Here is a 23,487-nt window from a genome sequence, read left to right as displayed (position 1 = left end):
CTGGAAATTTCTGAAAAGTTGGCATTTTATGTCCTCTAAAACAGCGATTCTCAACGGGGGTACCGGGCCTACTTGATTTACATGGTAGGGGGTACCGGCCTAGAAGAAGGTTGAGAATCGCTGCTCTAAAACATATCAAAAAATAAAAAAAAAAATAAAAAAAGTGTTTTTTGCAAATGCAAAAGTTTTGGTGATAAAAAGTTAAATAAAAAAATCACTTAATTTTTTTTCCGTGTATCATTTTTTTTCAGTGTAGTCCATATCCATACCTACAACTTTGCCCAAGACACCAAATCGATCAAAAAATTCCTTCAAAAGATACAGATTTTTGAATTTTCAAACATCATTTTTGTATGGCCAGCTGTCAAATTTGTATGGAAAATTATATGGACAAACTAATGATGCAAAATGGCTTCTTTGGGCATACCGAAGGCACCAAAAAAGTTTCAGTCGGATTAAAAAATACAAAAATTAAAATTGAAGAAAAAAGACCGATTTCGTAGAGAATTACTCAGTTGTCGGCACTTGCAGCAATTTTCATCGTGTGTCAAGATAGCACAATTAGATTGGCAATGCACGGAGTTTTTTTTCGGTGATTATCGAATATCTCAGGATTGAAATAAAATTTTGGAGATCTATGAAAGTCAAAAGTTAACGTTTTTAGCTCAAAACTCACGTGCGACAAGATAGCACGGCAGCGACGATATGCTGACAATCATCTTAACCCTGAAATCAAATCAGATTATTCTAAAATAAAAAGAATTTTTTTAAATTTGTAAATTACTCATTCACAAAGCTGGTATGAGTAGGAACACAATTTTGAGGATGATTTAAAGACTTTAATTCAATACTAAAGATGGTCATCTGTCTAACGCAGAGCTGCATGCATATCTGGAGTTTTTTTTTTAAAAGGTCCAATAAACCAAATTTTCAGTTTTTGCTTTTTGGGTGTTTTTTGAAGGCGGTTTCAAAAACACCCAAAAAGCAAAATCTGGAAATTTGGTTTATTGGTCCTTTTAAAAAAAACTCCAGATATATCGAGAAATTAAAAGTGCAACATGGAGTTAAACTTTCTGTCAAGCTGCTGTGAAGGATTCCATGACAGCTGGGAAAGATTCACTCCATGTTACCGGCTCACATCTCTCTTTTTAATTTCTCGATATATTTCTTCATGATTTCCATCAATGCTGAAGCTCTGTTTATCACGTGCAGTAATTGAATGTTTCGAACCATGATAACAAACTGCGAAGACAAAAAACCTTTTTTATGGAAGTCATCTTCAGTGGATCCAACTTGAGTTGAACAGTTGCTACGTTTGAATAATTGAAGATGATATAAACAAACAGAATGAGTGTGAAGTTTTTAAATGACAATGCTTTTATTTCTCATTTGTCTGGAACAAGCTCCCGGGCCGATTGAAGTGAGAATATCCGTTTATGTCGAAGGAAGTTCTTCTTCTTGCGGAACTCGCTGTTCGTGCCGTGCAAATTATCGAGCCATCCAAATAGTCCAAAACACTGGTTGAACCTGAAAAAGACGAGCAAGTTTATGATTATCTCTTTGCTACGCCAACCCAAATCGGAGTTCGTACATTTGATGGTGATAGTCGTGCATCTCGGAGCTTCCCAACACCGGAAGATGATACCCGGAGTGGTCCACCAGGGTGTCCATCATGACGAACGCAAACCAGAGTGCGGTGGTGAACACGTGACACTTGAGCATCGCTGGTCCCAGATAAACCGGCCACAGATCGCTGATCACGAACTCAACCGGATGGGCGTACATGGCCGCCACGGCGATCGGGGCCGTCCACTCGTGGTGCTTCTTGTGGATGTGCTTGTACAGGAAGCCCGCGTGCAGCGTCCGATGGCTGTAGTAGAACGCAAACTCCCACGCAAAGATACAGATCACCATGTCTCGCAGGACGACGTCGACCGAGGGAAGGTCCCGAGGGTTCGGAAATTCGCCGAAAAGCCACTTCCAGCCGTTGTAGGAAAAGTACGCCGTCGGTAGCCCGTACACCAGCTGGTTGTACACGACGGTCTTGACTACGTGCTTCAGCTTGGACCACTCGAGGGGTTCATTCTTGCCCGGTTGGTTTTTGTATTTGCGCATAAAGCCGGGCTTGTTGGTGTAGTCCATTAGCACAAACAGTCCCCCCACGATCCAGAAGAAGGCATGTGTCCAAATGTACAGTCCCCAGACGTACAGGAAGCTGTTGTCGTCACCTGGAATGGGAGAAGTAATTGGCATTAGTACTCTAAACAAAATTTCGATTTCATTTAAGCTACACATCACTTCGGCCATTTTGTGTAGTTTCTTATCAACTTTTAAAAGTAGAAAAAAAGTAAACTTTTGAAGAGTATCGGCGCCACACAAAATATCACAAAAAAAAACATTTATGTCATCTGAGTTTCCAGTTTTTGGGATGTTTAGTTGTTTATTCAAAATGAAAATAATGAAATCGAACACTAACGAATGAGCGAGTGAGCCCGAAGCTGTGCTCGCACATTCATGAGCATGAGGACTTGACAGGTAGCTCGTGCTCGCTCATGCTTATCGCTCATGCTTATGCGCTCACGCTCAATGAGCGCTCATCTGCAAAGTAGGTAGAAATTTGTTGTATGGTTGAAGAACCTAGCACAGGAAAATAGGATTGCCAAATTTGAAGCTCATTTCAATTAGGGGAGTGTGGGGTAATTTGGACACCCTAAGGAAATCGCTCTGTCACGGGCTGTATGGATATTTTAAAGGAATGTGGATGACACCAGAGGATAATAGAGACCATATTTGACGGAAAAATATCATTCATTTCGATAAATTTTGATGAAAAACACATTTTTATCGTAAAAATTAAAAGGTGTCCAAATTACCCCCACATTTTTGTGTGGGGGTAATATGAACACCCCTATGGGGTAATTTGGACATGCCTTGTGGGGTAATTTGGACATGTCTTGTGGGGTAATATGAACACCTTTTGTGGGGTAATTTGGACACTCGTTGAAGAATAAGTTTATCATTTGATTTTTTGAGCATGTTTTTTATCCTTCAATCTGGTTTTGTAATTGCTTTATATTTTGAAGTGTTGTTTTGCTCACAATATTTCATCAAAGGTTTAAATAATGATTTTGTGATCGAACTATAATTCAATAGGAAGATAACAAATAGTTCAGTGTAGTATACATAATTTAATCATTAATACTGAAATGATTTAAACATTGATTCTGGATTAGGCACAAGTATAGTTTTTAGTGAATAAGGTATCGTTTATGTTTATATAAATCAATCTTTATATAGAATTTATAAGTCTGAAAATATATTTTTTTTTAATTTTACATTCTGTAGCCCAGGGGTGCCCAACCTTTTGGCCCTGCGGGCCATATCTGATTTTTCTGAAGCAGTGGCGGGCCGGAACTAATATTTGATAAAAGTTGAAAAAAGTAAAAAGTATATCTTGATTTTAAGAATAAAACACAAAGATAACTTTCAAAAATGTGTTTATCTGACATATTTTAATTTTTGTTTGTTTAAAATTGTATAGTTATTATTTTTGGCGATTATAATCAAATACCTCGATATAATTTAAAAAGAACATTCAAATTTTAATGGTCGTTGCATTTTTTAAGTTTAATTTCCTCAACACTCAAAATCAATGAGACATGATAAAATTTATTCAAACGAAACTTGGATTCGAATATCTTTTACAAAAAAAAACCTTGTTGTACATCTTTATTACAATATTTTGAAAATTTTCAATTCGTTACTCTTCGAAATTAAAATTTTATGGAAAAATGTATTTTTGCTCCCTAATTTCTTGACTCATTTTGAGACATTTCTCAATATTTGCAGCGATCAGTACGAATAATTTGCTTTTTTAGGCGTTTTTTCATAAAAAAAAAACTTTATTACAGAAAATTTGTCGTAGAAACATACATTAGGTTTTGCTTAGTTATTTAAAAAAATGAAAATAGAAAAAAAAATCGTTGTGATGTACACACAGTTAAAACTAAAATAAATTTAGTGTCATTTTGTACATTTTTTGGCAATCCAAGTTAAATTTCACAATTTTACGAAATGGATAATTTTGTTTTCTAGCATCATTTTTCAGTTTGAAAATATCAATATAGAAATTATAAGAATTAAATTTAAACATGAAAAATGTTGTTATAATATGGGTAATTCTCCGCCAACTCACACAGCAGTTGCCCCAACCCCTCTTCGATTTGCGTGAAACTTTGTCCTAAGGGGTAACTTTTGTCCCTGATCACGAATCCGAGGTCCGTTTTTTGATATCTCGTGACGGAGGGGCGGTACGACCCCTTCCATTTTTGATTATGTGAAAAAAGAGGTGTTTTTCAATAATTTGCAGCCTGAAACGGTGATGAGATAGAAATTGGTGTCAAAGTGACTTTTGTGTAAAATTAGACGCCCGATTTGATGGCGTACTCAGAATCCCGAATAAACGTATTTTTCATCTAAAAAAACACTAAAAAAGTTTTAAAAATTCTCCCATTTTCCGTTACTCGACTGTAAAAATTTTTGGAACATGTCATTTTATGGGAAATTTAATGTACTTTTCGAATCTACATTGTCCCAGAAGGGTCATTTTTTCATTTAGAACAAAATTTTTCATTTTAAAATTTCGTGTTTTTTCTAACTTTGCTGGATTATTTTTTAGAGTGTAACAATGTTCTACAAAGTTGTAGAGCAGACAATTACAAAAATTTTGATATATAGACATAAGGGGTTTGCTTATAAACATCATGAGTTATCGCGATTTTACGAAAAAAAGTTTTGAAAAAGTTGGTCGTCATCGATCATGGCCATTCATGGTCACCCGCGACAGACATGGACGACGAAACAAAGAGAAACGCAAATAGTAAATTTTTCAAAACTTTTTTTCGTAAAATCGCGATAACTCATGATGTTTATAAGCAAACCCCTTATGTCTATATATCAAAATTTTTGTAATTGTCTGCTCTACAACTTTGTAGAACATTGTTACACTCTAAAAAGTAACCCTGCAAAGTTAGAAAAAAACACGAAATTTTAAAATGAAAAATTTTGTTCTAAATGAAAAAATGACCCTTCTGGGACAATGTAGATTTGAAAAGTGCATTAAATTTCCCATAAAATGACATGTTCCAAAATTTTTTACAGTCAAGTAACGGAAAATGGGAGAATTTTTAAAACTTTTTTAGTGTTTTTTTCGATGAAAAATACGTTTATTCGGAATTCTGAGTACGCCATCAAATCGGGCGTCTAATTTTACATAAAAGTCTTTTTGACACCAAATTTCTATCTCATCACCGTTTCAGGCTGCAAATTATTGAAAAACACCTCTTTTTTCGCATGTTCAAAAATGGAAGGGGTCGTACCGCCCCTCCGTCACGAGATATCAAAAAACGGACCTCGGATTCGTGATCAGGGACAAAAGTTACCCCTTAGGACAAAGTTTCACGCAAATCGAAGAGGGGTCGGGGCAACTTTTCCCGATTTCGTGTGAGTTGGTAGAGAATTACCCATATGTTAAAATTTGATCTCAAGCTATTTTTTAGCTCGAACAATCATGTTTTTAATATTTCATGAACAGCCTTCAGGGCCGGTCATAGAACTATTTTGAAAAGCCGTCGCGGGTCGGATGAAACAACTTCACGGGCCGGATCCGGCCCGCGGGCCGGACGTTGGGCAGGCCTGCTGTAGCCCTTCAAATTTAAATATTATTGTAAACCAGCATAGAAATTAGAAATGTCAAAGAAATTAATTAAAAGCAATCAACATTAGAGTCTTGTTGAACGCCAAACGTACAGTAATCAGATTTTCATTAATTTGAATATTGGAATAAATTTATCTAAATTAAAAAAAAAAATAGGGGTTTCGTGAAAGTTCTCATTGCTCACATTCCTTTTTGATTGTTTTGATATATTAAATCCCTCTAAATTTATCTAAATCCCTTTAAAAACTCATCCAACCATGAAAGTTACTTTTTTTGTCTGACAGGTAGACTTTCAGGTATGTCCAAATTACCCCACAAGCCATGTCCAAATTACCCCCACAGCATGTTCTATCATTAATTGCAATTTTTTGATGATAAAAATGGATAAAATGCACAATTTTAATACGTACATATCTCAGGCATAGTCCAAGCAACCCCCTTAAACAAAAAATGTCCACTTTTTTGCCATATAACCCTTGCAAAACCTTATTTCCTAACCTTCAAATATTAGAATTTAAGGCCGTGCCAACCGGCCTTTGGAAACTTTTACATATTATACCAAAACTACTTAACCTATTCCATTTTTTTTGGTTTGTCCATACTCCTAGGCCATTACTAGTACTAGCCTTATCACTTAAATTGCCGTTTTCACTTTATATCCGAAGAAAATGTGATTTTTAAAGGGGTGTCCAAATTACCCCCACTGTCCATATTACCCCAAACTCCCCTACCTGAGATAATGTTATTACGAGTGGGCTTGTATTCATTAAATGTTGTCAGCTTAGCACATTTTTTCTGAGTTTGAGAATCAAAAAGACTGCTAGTAGTTTTTTAACTAAAACAAAACCTTCAATATTTTATAGTATTTATAGGTCTTGAATAAGCTGTAAAAGGAAGGCAATCAATATTTTTATATTTAAAAGATTTTGGTTGTACAAGAATATCAAAACATGACGTAATATATTACCAAAAAACATTTTTGTGTTGCTTGAAAATCATATGTACTTGGAAGTCTAAACTCCGACTCCAATACAGGCTTCAATACAAAATTTATAAAAATATCTTCATCCATCAGTATTAAGATTAGTCTACTCAAGCCACCATTTTTTACAAAATACAACCTCAAAAAAAATCTGGAAAAAGTCGGATAAAAATTACCTCTCATTTTGCTCAATGAGCAAAACATGAGCGCGAGCGCGAGCGATGAGTATTTTCGCTTATAAAATATATAAGCAAACATGAGCACGAGCAAACGTGAGCCTGCTCGCGTAGTGCTCCTCCTCACGAATGAGCGAATAATGCTCGCTCATGAGCGCATGAGCGCTCAAAATCGTAACACTGATTAGAAGAAACCATTTTGATGATAATGAAGCAAGCCACTGCGCTCTATCTTCTCGTCTCAACCTGGTAGAGTTATCCTCACGGGCTTCAATTGTAGGTGTAATGCAAACATTGTCCGGTCTGTCGTGAGCAGTATGTTCTGTTTGTTTACACTTCGTCTTTGACCCATTTAAATTAATGTGCGCGATTTCCTGCCAAACGTGACAAACGCTACGTTGTTGGATCCCCAAACCTGCAGTATTGTTGGCATACACTAAAATAAACCAATAAATTATGAATGTTCAATATTTATTTTGAGATCTGTTTCTGTTTGCTTTCGCACCAAAAGTGACAGATTGATTAAGTTTTAGTAGAGAGAAACACTCTTGATTTTTTTGTATTATTTGTAAATAAACAGCTTTGAAGTCACGCCCCATTACAAAAAACCTAAAGAAAAAAGTGTATTTTAGTCTCAATAAAAGCGAAAGTGATCTCATCATTTTTTCAAGAGTCATAATAATAAAATTGTACCCTTTTTATATATAAAAAACAACATCCAATAAATTACCAAATTGTTCAATTATATCCACAGCTTTTTCACTCTTCATGGGTGATGTCTCGTGGCGCAGGGGTAGCGGCTTCGGCTGCCGATCCCGATGATGCTATGAGACGCGGGTTCGATTCCCGCCTTATCCACTGAGCTTCTATCGGATGGTGAAGTAAAACGTCGGTCCCGGTTTCTCCTGTCTCGTCAGAGGCGCTGGAGCAGAAATCCCACGTTAGAGGAAGGCCATGCCCCGGGGGGCGTAGTGCCAATAGTTTCGTTTTTTTTTTTTCGGGTGATGTGCAATAAGACCGTTAAAATGGTCTCGTGTTTTTTGCCTGATTCACTGAATAAAAAACTATCTACAGCAGATAAAAAATGCAACGAAACTAACAAAGTACCTAATAATAGCTATTACGATGCAGTTTACTTTTTGTCATCGATAGTGACAACTGTCATTTTCTTTACAAAAGGTTTAACTCGTTTGATGGTGTTTCTTGAGGTAGGTTTCACAAATAGGGAAAAATGTTTTTGCAACATAGCATCTTTCGATTTGATTCAATCCTGATAGTGAAAAATTTCTGAGATAAATATTATTTTTTTAAGATTATGATAATCAGTAAATTGGATGGAAGAAAATCATAACCTGACAAACAAAGAAGCTTCTCTTTATGAATATCTGGACGTGCTTTTTGGTAAAAACATCATCAGCAATTAGCGCGTTTCACAAATTGATCAATTCGTAATGGGCATAGCTCCAATCAGTTTATTTGCGTTTTTGCCACTGTTCATACATAATTGCAAGCTAGAGATTCTAAAAATAGAAGAAAAAAATATTACCTAGAAGGTCAAAGGAAAGTGATTTCCTTAACCCGGCTTAACCCAAAGCTGGTAGCAGTTGAACAAATGCTCGCAATTATCTTGTCGATTTGCTTTGGAAATTTCAATGCTAGTTATTGTTCTGATAGGTGTAGGTATTTTGAATTCTGGAAGATTCTCTCTTTTTTTCGGCCAGTCATTGCGCAAAACATGCGCAGTAAACGCGCAGCTTTTCGGCTTTTGGCTACCGCAGGCCGCCGGGGGGTGTTTTTCTGAACAGAAGCACTTCTGTATCGCCCATCATCGCTGGTAAAAGCTCTAATTATCAACTGGCGTGAGGAAGATGTGAAACAGTTGAAAACATGTTTTGGAAACAACACGTATTTTTTTGTTGTTGAACGAATCGTCTGTCCTGTTGAAACACTTACAACATTTCAAACACTTTTTTCCACTGATTTTTTGTTTAACTCCTATTCTGCCGCTCCAATCTAGTCCGTCCCATATGTAAAAAGTGGATGCTGAGATAACGACGTGAGAAGGCCAAAAAATGTTGCACCATTTTTCACATTTCCAATCATTTTTTTTTGCTAAATTTTTATACAGTTATTTCAATATTAGTTCAACAAATATTTCTAACATGAATTTGTTTCATAAAACTTAAAATTTAGAGATAAATTTGTGTTATTTTCATACTAGAACTGACTTGTCTTTGTTATTCTATAAATAAAGGCAAGTCAGTCAATGATATCAAGGTAGGCTTGAACATTTTCACCAGAAGTTAAACTGTCATTTCAAGGTTTGTTTGGGTAATTTCCAAGTAATTTTCACAAATAGTATAAAATTAAGCTATTTTATGTTTATTTCAGATTCATTCATTTATAGTAAAGTTTATAACTATGAAAAAGTAATCATAAACGAGACTGAAATACTACAGAGGCAAGAGATATTTGAAAGCGTGTCTCAACGTCTGGACCGTTGAAATTTAGTGATCCACAATCTACGTTTACCGGAAGTAGAACCTCTTCCAGAACTAGGACCAGGGCAATTCATTCAAGATTGAACAGAACTTATTTTATGGAATTATTACTCATAATGGTATGTAGTTTGTTTACTCGTGGTTGTCCCTTGCATGAAAAAAAACACAAATGGTTTGCAATATTACGCATCAAAATTTATAAATATTCTTGCAAATATGAACTACTTATAATCATTACTCAAGTTCTGCGGGTTCATAGAAACTTAATCCTTGATATTTAAATGGTTCCACGTTCATTCAATCAATTCATGAGACATTTCTTTAGAAGGAACTGACTTGCCTTTATTTTGCATATGGGACAGCACGAAAGTGATTTTTATTTTGGAATTTTCAGAACAAACATCACTTTTTTATTAAATTGGCTCAAAGTACATGTAAAAACAATACTTTTGCTATGTTTATCTCAAAAATGCCCAAAATACATATGGGACGGACTAGATTAGAGCGGCAGTATTTTACTATTCGCTGTCCATTACAGTACTGAAATGTATGACAGTTCAAGCTTCCCCTGAGTTGAGCCTGCGCAGAAATTTTCATGGGCGGTAAAATTATTTTGAGCAACTTTCGTTCTGAGCAATTCTCTCCGAAATCAACCGATTTCGAACTTTTTTATTATTTGATATTTTTTGATTTGGTTCAAACTTTGTGTCATTGGTTCACCCATACAAATCACCACACAATTTTGGCAGCTGTCCATACAAAAATGGTACTTGAACAATCGAAAATCTGTAACTTTTCAAGAAATTTTTTGATTGATTGACACCAAATCTTCGGAAAAGTTGTAGGAAGACTATGAAAAAATGGGTACACGGAAAAATGGTGAAAAAAAACGTTTTTTTTATTTTTAGTTTTTTTTTTAAATTTAGGGAACAAGACATTCAGAAGTCCAAAATGTTGCCGTCGAGTTAACATTTTTAATGTAAAATCGAATTTGGAATCGAAATGTACTTTACATTTTTTTTGATTAGGCGCACCGTTTTCAAAAAATAGCCAATCAAAGTTAAAATTTGTCCAAAAATTCCGTTTTTTTTACTTTTTACAATAGTGTTTATGGTTTTTCATGCCTGAAAATATTTTTTCAAATAGTTTAGAAAATTTGCTATAAAATTGTCTAAGAACCATTGAAGATTAGACCACTGGTTGCTGAGATACAGCGGCTTAAATAAAAGAAACAGGAAAATTTAAGTTTCCTAAGTCTCTCCCAAACAACCCACAATGTTAAAATTTCATTTTATTCGTGATATTTCCCGACCTTATCGAAAACAATATTAAGATTTTTAAAATCAAGACTAACATTTCAAAAGGGCGTAATATTGAATGATTGGCCCTTTTGAAATGTTATTCTTAAAAAAAAAACAAAATATTGTTTTCGAAAGATCGGAAAATTTCACGTTTTATTTCATTCAGAAATAAATGGCTTAAAAGATGTCGGGTTTTGTTTCCTAAAAAATATAACAAAATTTAAAAAATTTCAAATATGGATTTTGAGAAATTGATTTTTTGTGAAAAAAAGTTAATTAAAAACTGCAGTAAGTTATGTACAACTATACTAAAGGAAACTATGTATGAAAACCCAGCCCAATTGATTAATCTTGAGGCTGATTCCAGTGACTGTAAAAATGCAGGGATCAAGTCTCCCTAAACGATTGATTGTAAAAATAGTATGACGATAAATTTAACATGAAATGCGTAAGGGTTTTGGAGTTGATTAGTTTATCAAACAATTCATATATGAGCAATTCCAGCCCAAAACAGGAATTTTTCAGGTACTTTTTTCTCGACCCTCTCCGATTTCAATGAAACTTTGTAGACATGTTATCCTACGCTTATATAAGCCATTTTTGTGTATATGGAGCCAGTTCCACACGATAATGACATTTGGTAAGGGCGTAAGTGTTTTAAATATTTTTGTAATTCGGAATTTAAATATTTCTGTATCTCGAAGCCGTTGCATCGTATCAAAAAGTGGTCAAAGACAAACTTGTAGGAAATTTGACGGGCTTTTCGATAAAAATACACTGAAAGAAAAAAACACCCAACTTTTATGAGATTTTTTGATTTTTAAGTTTAAAAGTCAAATTTGAGGGGGAGCCCACGATTTTTTTTCGTTCAAAATTTTTGTGAAGATAGCCTAAGATGTTACAAAAAGACTCACGAAAAATGCAGGATGGAGCAACTCACCTAAAAAAATACAAAAATCATTTACTGAAACTGTTTTTTTGAAAAGTGCTCTAAACGTCAAAATTTTCAAAAACCGAATACGGGAATCGATTCTCCAGACAATTTTACATAAAAGTCTCCATATTGACCATTGTCCTAAGTCCAATCCTTGTGAAGTTACAGCGGTTTTAAAAATAAAAATGTAGAAAAAATAGGTTTTTTGATGGTTTTTGGCAATTTCTATATGACAGACTTGATTTTTTAGTCTCGTAAATATTTTTACCGGAAAGCTCGTCCAATTTCCCATAAGTTTGTCTTTGACAACATTTAAATTGAATGTATGAGCTTGCAGATATAAGCTAATTACATTGCTCATAATTGAAAACATCATATTTTTTCAGTGTAGTATAGTAACCTGGATAGTAAATTAGCTTATATCTGTAAGCCCATACATCCAATTGAAATGTGGTCAAAGACAAACTTATGGGAAATTGGACGAGCTTTCCGGTAAAAATATTTACGAGACTGAAAAATCAAGTCTGTCATATAGAAATTGCCAAAAACCATCAAAAAACCTATTTTTTCTACATTTTTATTTTTAAAACCGCTGTAACTTCACAAGGATTGGACTTAGGACAATGGTCAATATGGAGACTTTTATGTAAAATTGTCTGGAGAATCGATTCCCGTATTCGGTTTTTGAAAATTTTGACGTTTAGAGCACTTTTCAAAAAAACAGTTTCAGTAAATGATTTTTGTATTTTTTTAGGTGAGTTGCTCCATCCTGCATTTTTCGTGAGTCTTTTTGTAACATCTTAGGCTATCTTCACAAAAATTTTGAACGAAAAAAAATCGTGGGCTCCCCCTCAAATTTGACTTTTAAACTTAAAAATCAAAAAATCTCATAAAAGTTGGGTGTTTTTTTCTTTCAGTGTATTTTTATCGAAAAGCCCGTCAAATTTCCTACAAGTTTGTTTTTGACCACTTTTTGGTACGATGCAACGGCTTCGAAATACAGAAATATTTAAATTCCGAATTACAAAAATATTTAAAACACTTACACCCTTCTCAAATGTCATTATCGAGTGGAACTGGCTCCATATACACAAAAATGGCTTATATAAGCGAAGGATAACATGTTTACAAAGTTTCATTGAAATCGGAGAGGGGCGGGTACAACCGATTCCCTATTTGGCATGGAATTGCTCATATAAAAATATTTTTTTGAATAATTTTTAAGTGTTTTCTATGCATATCAAAAAAAGAAAATAAGATCTCTTTTAAGTTTTTTGCAGCTCGTTTTAGAAAAATGTGTGTAACTCAATCTAAACATTTTTTAATTTTTTTCTTTGTTTTCTACAATGAGTTTTAGTTAATTTCGGACAACTTTCTAGAACAAAGCTAATTGTTTTACCCACACCCAGAACTGGGCATCGGCATACGAGAGGATAAGGAGCACGATTCGGTAGTAAAATGGTACTGTGTGCGGACGGAGAGGATAAATCCCAAAATTACCGAGAGTACTTTACTCATGGTTCATTTTCCAAAAAAGTTCATCTATCAAAAAAAAAAAGTACCGGTACCGAGACTCGAACCCAAGACCTTCGGCATATTGAACCATGCCTTTGCCGTATGGGCCACCGTGGTTCGTTGACAAAGTGGCGGTCATGTGTCCATATAAGCCACTCAATAGGATGAACTGTTCCAATGAACGAATGAACACGCGAGAGGACTATACTCTCGCAATATAGCACTTTCCTCACGTTTCTTTTCGTGAGGACTATCCCCTCGTTCTTTAACTTTGGGTGCACATGCTGATGAGATACAGGCTTGGGATCAAGTGTCCCCGGGGATCAAGTCTCCCCACTCTCCCCGAAGTTTGGCTTCGACAGCTTTTTAATTTGACTTGTTTTAATATTTACGTAAGCTTTTTTTCAATCCAGTTTTCTACCACACTGAAAAAATATACTATTTTCAGTTATGAGCAATGTAATTAAGGTCATAACGTCATGATTCGAATTCCCGGACGTTTCGAAACCCAGACACTTCATCTTGTTTTATCAATTATATGGATAAAAGAATGGCAAAACTGTTTTATTTTATGAATTTCAACATTAACTTCCATTTAAAGTTTGTTTGAACGCTGTAGTTAATTCCAAAACAATTTAATACGTTAAAAGTTTACCAAAAATGCGAAACATTTCACTTAAAATATTTCATAGGCATTCTAAGCACCGGGAAGGCAAAGTAGAAATTTATGGTTTCGATTTCCTTAAGTTCTAGCAAATTTTTATATAAACTATCGATTGTTTTATGTTAACAGCTTATTTGAGACCTAAAGAATGCCATTCACTAACATTTCAGTCCAAATTTGTGCGATTCATAAGTAAAATTGAGTGTCCGTAATTCGAAGCTAAAGTGTCCGGATTTCGAATCAGCTTTTATCAGTGTCCGGGATTCGAAGCACAACAAGTCATTATAATTTTGAAATTCCGATGAAAAATTGTTAGAAATAACATATTTTGCATGCATTTTCTTGAAACTGACTGTTTATACTACATCCTGATGATGTTTCTACATTTCCAACTTATTACATGATTTTTTGCCAGCTATAACAAAAATGATATGTTACTAAGTGTCCGGATTTCGAATTATGACGTTATCTGTAAGCCCAAACATCTAACTCTAATGCTGTTGTTGTGTTTTTTAAGGACCATAGATTAAAACATAACGTAAAAGTTTTGAAAAAAAAAATTTTTTTTCTTAATTTCTTTGATATTGTGCTAATTTTGATAGTAGCATAACTATTATTCATTTTCTAGATAGTTTTTTGCCACGCCATTTCAAGCAGATTGTCAAAGACGTAACAATATTGGCTTACAATCTACGTCTCTTTCGACCACATATATCCAAAGCATCACAAAAAATCTCTCAGAAATTGTGTTTTCCAAACATTTTAATCATTTGCCAAAAAAAAAAAAAAAAAAATAAATATTGTTCCTGTAAAAGTGTTCAGCATTTTTTTCTATAAAAATATTTGAAAATTAATCTCAATCCAACTATTTCAAAATGTTATGCTTTATTTTGGTTTGCAATGGTTTCAAGCGTTTTTACTTAATTTTTGTCTTTTAATTTATTTGTACGGCAATGATTGCCAAAATTGTACAAACTTTTAAATAACAAAAACTTTGAACTGTTTGCTAAACTTTTGAGTTTGCTCCTTCCAAGATGTAAACGCATCAAGATTTTTTAATTATGAAAAACCTTAAAATTATTGTAGGTTTTGAAATATATTTGTTAAATATTTTCCCTAATTCCAAATGTATTTCGAAAAGGTCAAGACAGAGATGAAATTTCGTGGCATCTGATTTTTAAACCTGTAACATTCAATTGCTCATATTCAAGCTAGTGTTTTTTCAACAGTGAGCAATTTCAAATTAAAGGCAGTTGGTTATTTTTGTGCTTAATTTTGGGTTTATCCAAGATGCGTTCTCCACTTTTTGTTACGATTCACTTGTTTTCTTCTCCAGATTTTTGCACCTTTGACCAAATTTTAAGGCCAATTAACACAAATCTCTTCACAGCGTCTTCCAATGTCTTCTCTAAGGTTTCACTTTATCACACCAATTAGTGTCCCACCCCATGGTCTTTTTCTTCACCACCTTGGAATCACGAATTTTCACACTTTCAATTTCCCGTCCCTTTGCTTCGCGCCCAAAATTACCGATGACATCCAGCAGGGAGTTCCACCAGACACTGACCACCGAGTGGTTGCCATAATCTTGCCACGTGACGCCGCCGCCGCCACCACCGCCAAAGCTTGTCAGGTTCAAATTCACGTCGTCGCGCATTTTCACACGTTTTTTTCCCCCGAGCTGCGACGACGACTTCGATTGCAACCGTTTGCAACAACGCACAAATGTCCAGAAGTGTTATCCAGAAGCTTAAGGTGCTAACACTACACCGCGGGATGAAGAAGACACATGCGCCCTGGCGTGCGGTTCGCCGTCAACTGGCAGATTCGGGGTGGATTCGAGAATACAACACAACTCAGTCTGTAATCCTAGCCCGCGCCCGTCAGAGACTACGCGCTGGCCGGCAATGAGGATGATGAGCCTCGAATACTTGGACGGCTTAGACGGAAGAGGCATTTCGGTAAATTATCGATTACTTATACAGCGCTGGATGCTGGGTTGAAGTCATCTTCCTCATCTGCGCCGATAGCACTCTCGAGATGGCAGCAGCAGTGTGCGAAGTTCACCATTGGGCAGGGATGGGAATGATCATAATTTAACCCCTTCCCGACCAGAGCAAAATCGAGATTTTTTACGTTTTTCTACACTACTCGTAAGTGGTTTAACCAATTAGATGAAATTCTAATGTTTATAAGTTAATATTCTATAAAAACTAATGCAGGTTGAAAGAAATGCATGGTTGCATTGAAAAATATGTGTTTTTTTTTTTAAAAAAACGATACTATCTGGTTTGTATCTTTATTTAAAAAAAATCTCCACATTAAAGCTGTCCTAGAGCTACAAAAAGCTCATGAAAAGATGATTTCTATAAAAAGTTATATAACAAATACTTTTACGAAAATAAAAAAGGTGCAAAAAAGTTTGCACACCTTTCGAAAAATTTACATAAATAATGTTATTTGTTGACAAATCACCATATATCCAGTCTCCCAACTCCACATAGGCATCCTTGACTGATGAAAAAAATAATTTGGATTGAATATAAAGTTTACTAACTACTTAGTATAAAAGTTTATATAACTCTGGAAATTCTATATAAAACTTATCTAAACTTAATTTTGCAAACTTTTAATTTAAATAAATGTCAATATATTACCAAAGAATTGCTAAATAAACATTTTGGAGTGGGTATAACACCGTTTTGGGGGTATTTGTATCGATAGAATAGATTTTTCGTTGGAATTTTGTACCAACCCGGAATTACGTCGTCGGAAAATCCGCCGGCATCTGAACCGGTCCACAAGTCAATCTATGTGGCATCAGAAAGGGCATAAAATTTCCGATCTTTTGATACCCATACATCCAGGTTTTCTATAAAACCTACGTTTTTAAATACCTAAGCAAAAACGTTGTTATGGTTGCTTGAGCAAAAATGTATGGAATTTCGTAATTTTTGTTCTCGTGGATCAAACTTACTTTTTGCCCAGGTATTTAAAAACGTAGGTTTTAAAGAAAACCTAGATGATTGGGCATCAAAAGATCGGAAATTTTATGCCCTTTCCGATGCCACATAGGTTGACTTGTGAATCGTGGACCGGTTCGGATGCCGGCGGATTTTCCGACGAAGTAATTCCGGGTTGGTACGAAATTCCAACGAAAAATCTATTCTATCGATACAAATACCCCCAAAACGGTGTTATACCCACTTCAAAATGATTATTTAGCAATTCTATGGTAATATATTGACATTTAGTTGAATTAAATGTTTGCAAATTAAGTTTAGATAAGTTTTATATAGAATTTCCAGAGTTATATAAACTTTTATACTAAGTAGTTATTAAACTTTATATTCAATCCAAATTATTTTTTTAATCAGTCAAGGATGCCTATTTGGAGTTGGGAGACTGGATATATGGTGATTTGTCAACAAATAACATTATTTATGTAAATTTTTCGAAAGGTGTGCAAACTTTTTTGCACCTTTTTTTTATTTTCTTAAAAGTATTTGTTATATAACTTTTTATAGAAATCATCTTTTCATGAGCTTTTTCCTGTCAAACGTTAAATTTTTTACATGTTTTATCACAAAATGTGCATAGTGCCCAAGGGGTGTAAATACTTTTTTTTACATACTGTATGAGTTTGACATTGCGGTTAAGTAGGGTTTCCATACTGATGGGCTACATATTTTAGGGTGTATTTTTGCATAAAATTTCATAAAATAATGCAATATTTATTTTAAATCCAGTTTCTTCATACGCAGCTGGATAACTACTTTTTTAATGTGGATACTTCAACAAAAAAGGTAGATAGAGAAAACATTCAAAAACTATTTTGTTTGATTTATTCCAATCTTGGATTTGATAAAACAATATTATCAGTCAGGCAACTATGCCAAAAAAGTACCCGTAGACTACTAAGCCCCGTTTTAGCGTTACATGGATTTTCAACAAGCTGTAACTTGGTGAAAATTACATGAAATATCAACTTCATATATACCATTGGATTCGAAAATTAATCAACTTTAATATAAAAATATTTAATATGGTCGTTTAGGGGGGCGGGGCCCCAGGGGGAGGGGCCAAAGGAAAAAAAAACAGCGTTACATGGAATTCAAGGGCCCAGAGCACATCGTAAAATAACCCAAAATACCAACTTATATAGGTTTTTGGAAAGGGGAGAACCTCTACTTTAAGGGAAAAATATTTAAAACATGTTAAAAATATTTAAACAATTTTTAAAAAATAGTTATCGTAACTATTTTTACAATAGCAGTATTTATTTGAACTATAAAGCCAAATTATGAAGAAATATGGTCATGCGACATATCAAAATTCATGAAATTATTCCAGGAATCGATATATGAGCAATTCAACCTGATTCGGTTGAACCGGTAAAATTACCGGTACCGGTTGAACCGGTTCCGGGGTTGTATCACTAACCATGTCATGCGACGTGTCAAAACTCTTCAAATTAGCTCAACAATCTTTTCGTGATAAATTTGAACCGATTCATTTGAACCGGTTCTATAACCGGTACCGGTTTGAACCGATTCAGTGTTTTTACTGCAAATCATGCCATGCGACGTGTCAAAATTCTTCAAATCATCTCAACAAACTATTCGTGATAAATTTGAACCGATTCAGTTGAACCGGTTCAAATAACCGGTACCGGTTTGCACCAATTCAGTGTTTTTACTGCAAATCATGCCATGCGACGTGTCAAAACTCTTCAAATTAGCTCAACAATCTTTTCGTGATAAATTTGAACCGATTCATTTGAACCGGTTCAATAACCGGTACCGGTTTGAACCGATTCAGTGTTTTTACTGCAAATCATGCCATGCGACGTGTCAAAATTCTTCAAATCATCTCAACAAACTATTCGTGATAAATTTGAACCGATTCAGTTGAACCGGTTCCGGTACCGGTACCGGTTTGAACCAATTCAGTGTTTTTTACTGCAAATCATGCCATGCGACGTGTCAAAATTCTTCAAATAATCTCAACAAACTATTCGTAATAAATTTGAACCGATTCAGTTGCACCGGTTCAATAACCGGTACCGGTTTGAACCGATTCAGTGTTTTTACTGCAAATCATGCCATGCGACGTGTCAAAATTCTTCAAATAATCTCAACAAACTATTCGTGATAAATTTGAACCGATTCAGTTGAACCGGTTCAAATAACCGGAACCGGTTTGAACCGATTCAGTGTTTTTACTGCAAATCATGCCATGCGACGTGTCAATATTCTTCAAATAATCTCAACAAACTATTCGTGATAAATTTGAACCGATTCAGCTGAACCGGATCAAATAACCGGTACCGTTTGCACCGATTCCTTGTTTTTACAGCAAACCATGTAGTGCGACGTGTTGTACATTTTCAAATAATCTCAACAATATATTGGTAATGAAATTGAACCAATATGGTTGAACCAGATAAATTCATAAATTCATAAATTCATAAATTCATAAATTCATAAATTCATAAATTCATAAATTCATAAATTCATAAATTCATAAATTCATAAATTCATAAATTCATAAATTCATAAATTCATAAATTCATAAATTCATAAATTCATAAATTCATAAATTCATAAATTGATAAATTCATTATAAATTACTTATGATAAATTGATAAATTGATAAATTGATAAATTGATCAATTGATAAATTGATAAATTGATAAATTGATAAATTGATAACTTGATAAATTGATAAATTGATAAATTGATAAATTGATAAATTGATAAATTGATAAATTGATAAATTGATAAATTGATAAATTGATAAATTGATAAATTGATAAATTGATAAATTGATAAATTGATAAATTGATAAATTGATAAATTGATAAATTGATAAATTGATAAATTGATAAATTGATAAATTGATAAATTGATAAATTGATAAATTGATAAATTGATAAATTGATAAATTGATAAATTGATAAATTGATAAATTGATAAATTGATAAATTGATAAATTGATAAATTGATAAATTGATAAATTGATAAATTGATAAATTGATAAATTGATAAATTGATAAATTGATAAATTGATAAATTGATAAATTGATAAATTGATAAATTGATTGGGTCTCGTGGCGCAGGGGTAGCGGCTTCGGCTGCCGATCCCGATGATGCTATGAGACGCGGGTTCGATTCCCGCCTTATCCACTGAGCTTCTATCGGATGGTGAAGTAAAACGTCGGTCCCGGTTTCTCCTGTCTCGTCAGAGGCGCTGGAGCAGAAATCCCACGTTAGAGGAAGGCCATGCCCCGGGGGGCGTAGTGCCAAGTTTCGTTTCGTTCGTTCGTTTCGTCGATAAATTGATAAAGTGATAAATTGATAAATTGATAAATTGATAAATTGATAAATTGATAAATTGATAAATTGATAAATTGATAAATTGATAAATTGATAAATTGATAAATTGATAAATTGATAAATTGATAAATTGATAAATTGATAAATTGATAAATTGATAAATTGATAAATTGATAAATTGATACATTGATATTGATAAATTGATAAATGGATAAATTGATAAATTGATAAATTGAATTATGCCAATTATTACCATTTTATCAATTTATCAATTTATCAATTTATCAATTTATCAATTTATCAATTTATCAATTTATCAATTTATCAATTTATCAATTTATCAATTTATCAATTTATCAATTTATCAATTTATCAATTTATCAATTTATCAATTTATCAATTTATCAATTTATCAATTTATCAATTTATCAATTTATCAATTTATCAATTTATCAATTTATCAATTTATCAATTTATCAATTTATCAATTTAACAATTTATCAATTTATCAATTTATCAATTTATCAATTTATCAATTTATCAATTTATCAATTTATCAATTTATCAATTTATCAATTTATCAATTTATCAATTTATCAATTTATCAATTTATCAATTTATCAATTTATCAATTTATCAATTTATCAATTTTCAATTTATCAATTTATCAATTTATCAATTTATCAATTTATCAATTTATCAATTTATCAATTTATCAATTTATCAATTTATCAATTTATCATAAGTAATTTATAATGAATTTATCAATTTATCAATTTATCAATTTATCAATTTATCAATTTATCAATTTATCAATTTATGAATTTATCAATTTATCAATTTATCAATTTATCAATTTATCAATTTTCAATTTATCAATTTATCAATTTATCAATTCATCAATTTATCAATTTATCAATTTATCAATTTATCAATTTATCAATTTATCAATTTATCAATTTATCAATTTATCAATTTATCAATTTATCAATTTATCAATTTATCAATTTATCAATTTATCAATTTATCAATTTATCAATTTATCAATTGATCAATTTATCAATTTATCATAAGTAATTTATAATGAATTTATCAATTTATGAATTTATGAATTTTTGAGATTATGAATTTATGAATTTATGAATTAATGAATTTATGAATTTATCAATTTATGAATTAATGAATTTATCAATTTATGAATTTATCAATTTATCAATTTATCAATTTTCAATTTATCAATTTATCAATTTATCAATTCATCAATTTATCAATTTATCAATTTATCAATTTATCAATTTATCAATTTATCAATTTATCAATTTATCAATTTATCAATTTATCAATTTATCAATTTAACAATTTATCAATTTATCAATTTATCAATTTATCAATTTATCAATTTATCAATTTATCAATTTATCAATTTATCAATTTATCAATTTATCAATTTATCAATTTATGAATTTATCAATTTATCAATTTATCAATTTATCAATTTATCAATTTTCAATTTATCAATTTATCAATTTATCAATTCATCAATTTATCAATTTATCAATTTATCAATTTATCAATTTATCAATTTATCAATTTATCAATTTATCAATTTATCAATTTATCAATTTATCAATTTATCAATTTATCAATTTATCAATTTATCAATTTATCAATTTATCAATTTATCAATTTATCAATTGATCAATTTATCAATTTATCATAAGTAATTTATAATGAATTTATCAATTTATGAATTTATGAATTTTTGAGATTATGAATTTATGAATTTATGAATTAATGAATTTATGAATTTATCAATTTATGAATTAATGAATTTATCAATTTATGAATTTATGAATTTTTGAGATTATGAATTTATGAATTTATGAATTAATGAATTTATGAATTTATGAATTTATGAATTTATGAATTTATGAATTTATGAATTTATGAATTTATGAATTTATGAATTTATGAATTAATGATTTTATGAATTAATGAATTTATGAATTTATGAATTTATGAATTTATGAATTTATGAATTTATGAATTTATGAATTTATGAATTTATGAATTTATGAATTTATGAATTTATGAATTTATGAATTTATGAATTTATGAATTTATGAATTTATGAATTTATGAATTTATGAATTTATGAATTTATGAATTTATGAATTTATGAATTTATGAATTTATGAATTTATGAATTTATGAATTTATGAATTTATGAATTTATGAATTTATGAATTTATGAATTTATGAATTTATGAATTTATGAATTTATGAATTTATGAATTTATGAATTTATGATTTAATGAATTAATGAATTTATGAATTTATGAATTTATGAATTTATCAATTTATGAATTTATGAATTTATGAATTTATCAATTTATGAATTTATGAATTTATGAATTTATGAATTTATGAATTTATGAATTTATGAATTTATGAATTTATGAATTTATGAATTTATGAATTTATGAATTTATGAATTTATGAATTTTTGAATTTATGAATTTATGAATTTATGAATTTATCAATTTATCAATTTATCAATTTATGAATTTATGAATTTATGAATTTATTAATTTATGAATTTATGAATTTATGAATTTATGAATTTATGAATTTATGAATTTATGAATTTATGAATTTATGAATTTATGAATTTATGAATTTATGAATTTATGAATTTATGAATTTATGAATTTATGAATTTATGAATTTATGAATTTATGAATTTATGAATTTATGAATTTATGAATTTATGAATTTATGAATTTATGAATTTATGAATTTATGAATTTATGAATTTATGAATTTATGAATTTATGAATTTATGAATTTATGAATTTATGAATTTATGAATTTATGAATTTATGAATTTATGATTTAATGAATTAATGAATTTATGAATTTATGAATTTATGAATTTATGAATTTATGAATTTATGAATTTATGAATTTATCAATTTATGAATTTATGAATTTATGAATTTATGAATTTATGAATTTATGAATTTATGAATTTATGAATTTATGAATTTATGAATTTATGAATTTATGAATTTATGAATTTTTGAATTTATGAATTTATGAATTTATGAATTTATCAATTTATCAATTTATCAATTTATGAATTTATGAATTTATGAATTTATTAATTTATGAATTTATGAATTTATGAATTTATGAATTTATGAATTTATGAATTTATGAATTTATGAATTTATGAATTTATGAATTTATGAATTTATGAATTTATGAATTTATGAATTTATGAATTTATGAATTTATGAATTAATGATTTTATGAATTAATGAATTTATGAATTTATGAATTTATGAATTTATGAAT

The 23,487-nt window shown here is 31.3% G+C and overlaps 1 protein-coding gene across 1 annotated transcript; it reads right to left on the bottom strand.

The window, feature by feature from the left end:
* Nucleotides 1-1,354: 1,354 nt before the first annotated feature.
* Nucleotides 1,355-15,721, bottom strand: LOC120422494 (fatty acid hydroxylase domain-containing protein 2-like). Its single transcript, XM_039585950.2, has 3 exons — nucleotides 15,320-15,721; nucleotides 1,592-2,228; nucleotides 1,355-1,527 (listed from the first exon to the last, which is right to left on the bottom strand). The coding sequence occupies exons 1-3, from the start codon at nucleotides 15,444-15,446 to the stop codon at nucleotides 1,386-1,388; spliced, it is 906 nt and encodes a 301-aa protein (XP_039441884.1). The 5' UTR covers nucleotides 15,447-15,721; the 3' UTR covers nucleotides 1,355-1,385.
* Nucleotides 15,722-23,487: the final 7,766 nt, after the last annotated feature.

The sequence above is a fragment of the Culex pipiens genome, chromosome 3, assembly GCF_016801865.2.
Source record: "Culex pipiens pallens isolate TS chromosome 3, TS_CPP_V2, whole genome shotgun sequence".
In the NCBI taxonomy this organism is placed as follows: domain Eukaryota; kingdom Metazoa; phylum Arthropoda; class Insecta; order Diptera; family Culicidae; genus Culex; species Culex pipiens.
Note: the sequence above shows the minus strand (reverse complement) of the source record. Positions and strands in the feature narration are given on the sequence as shown.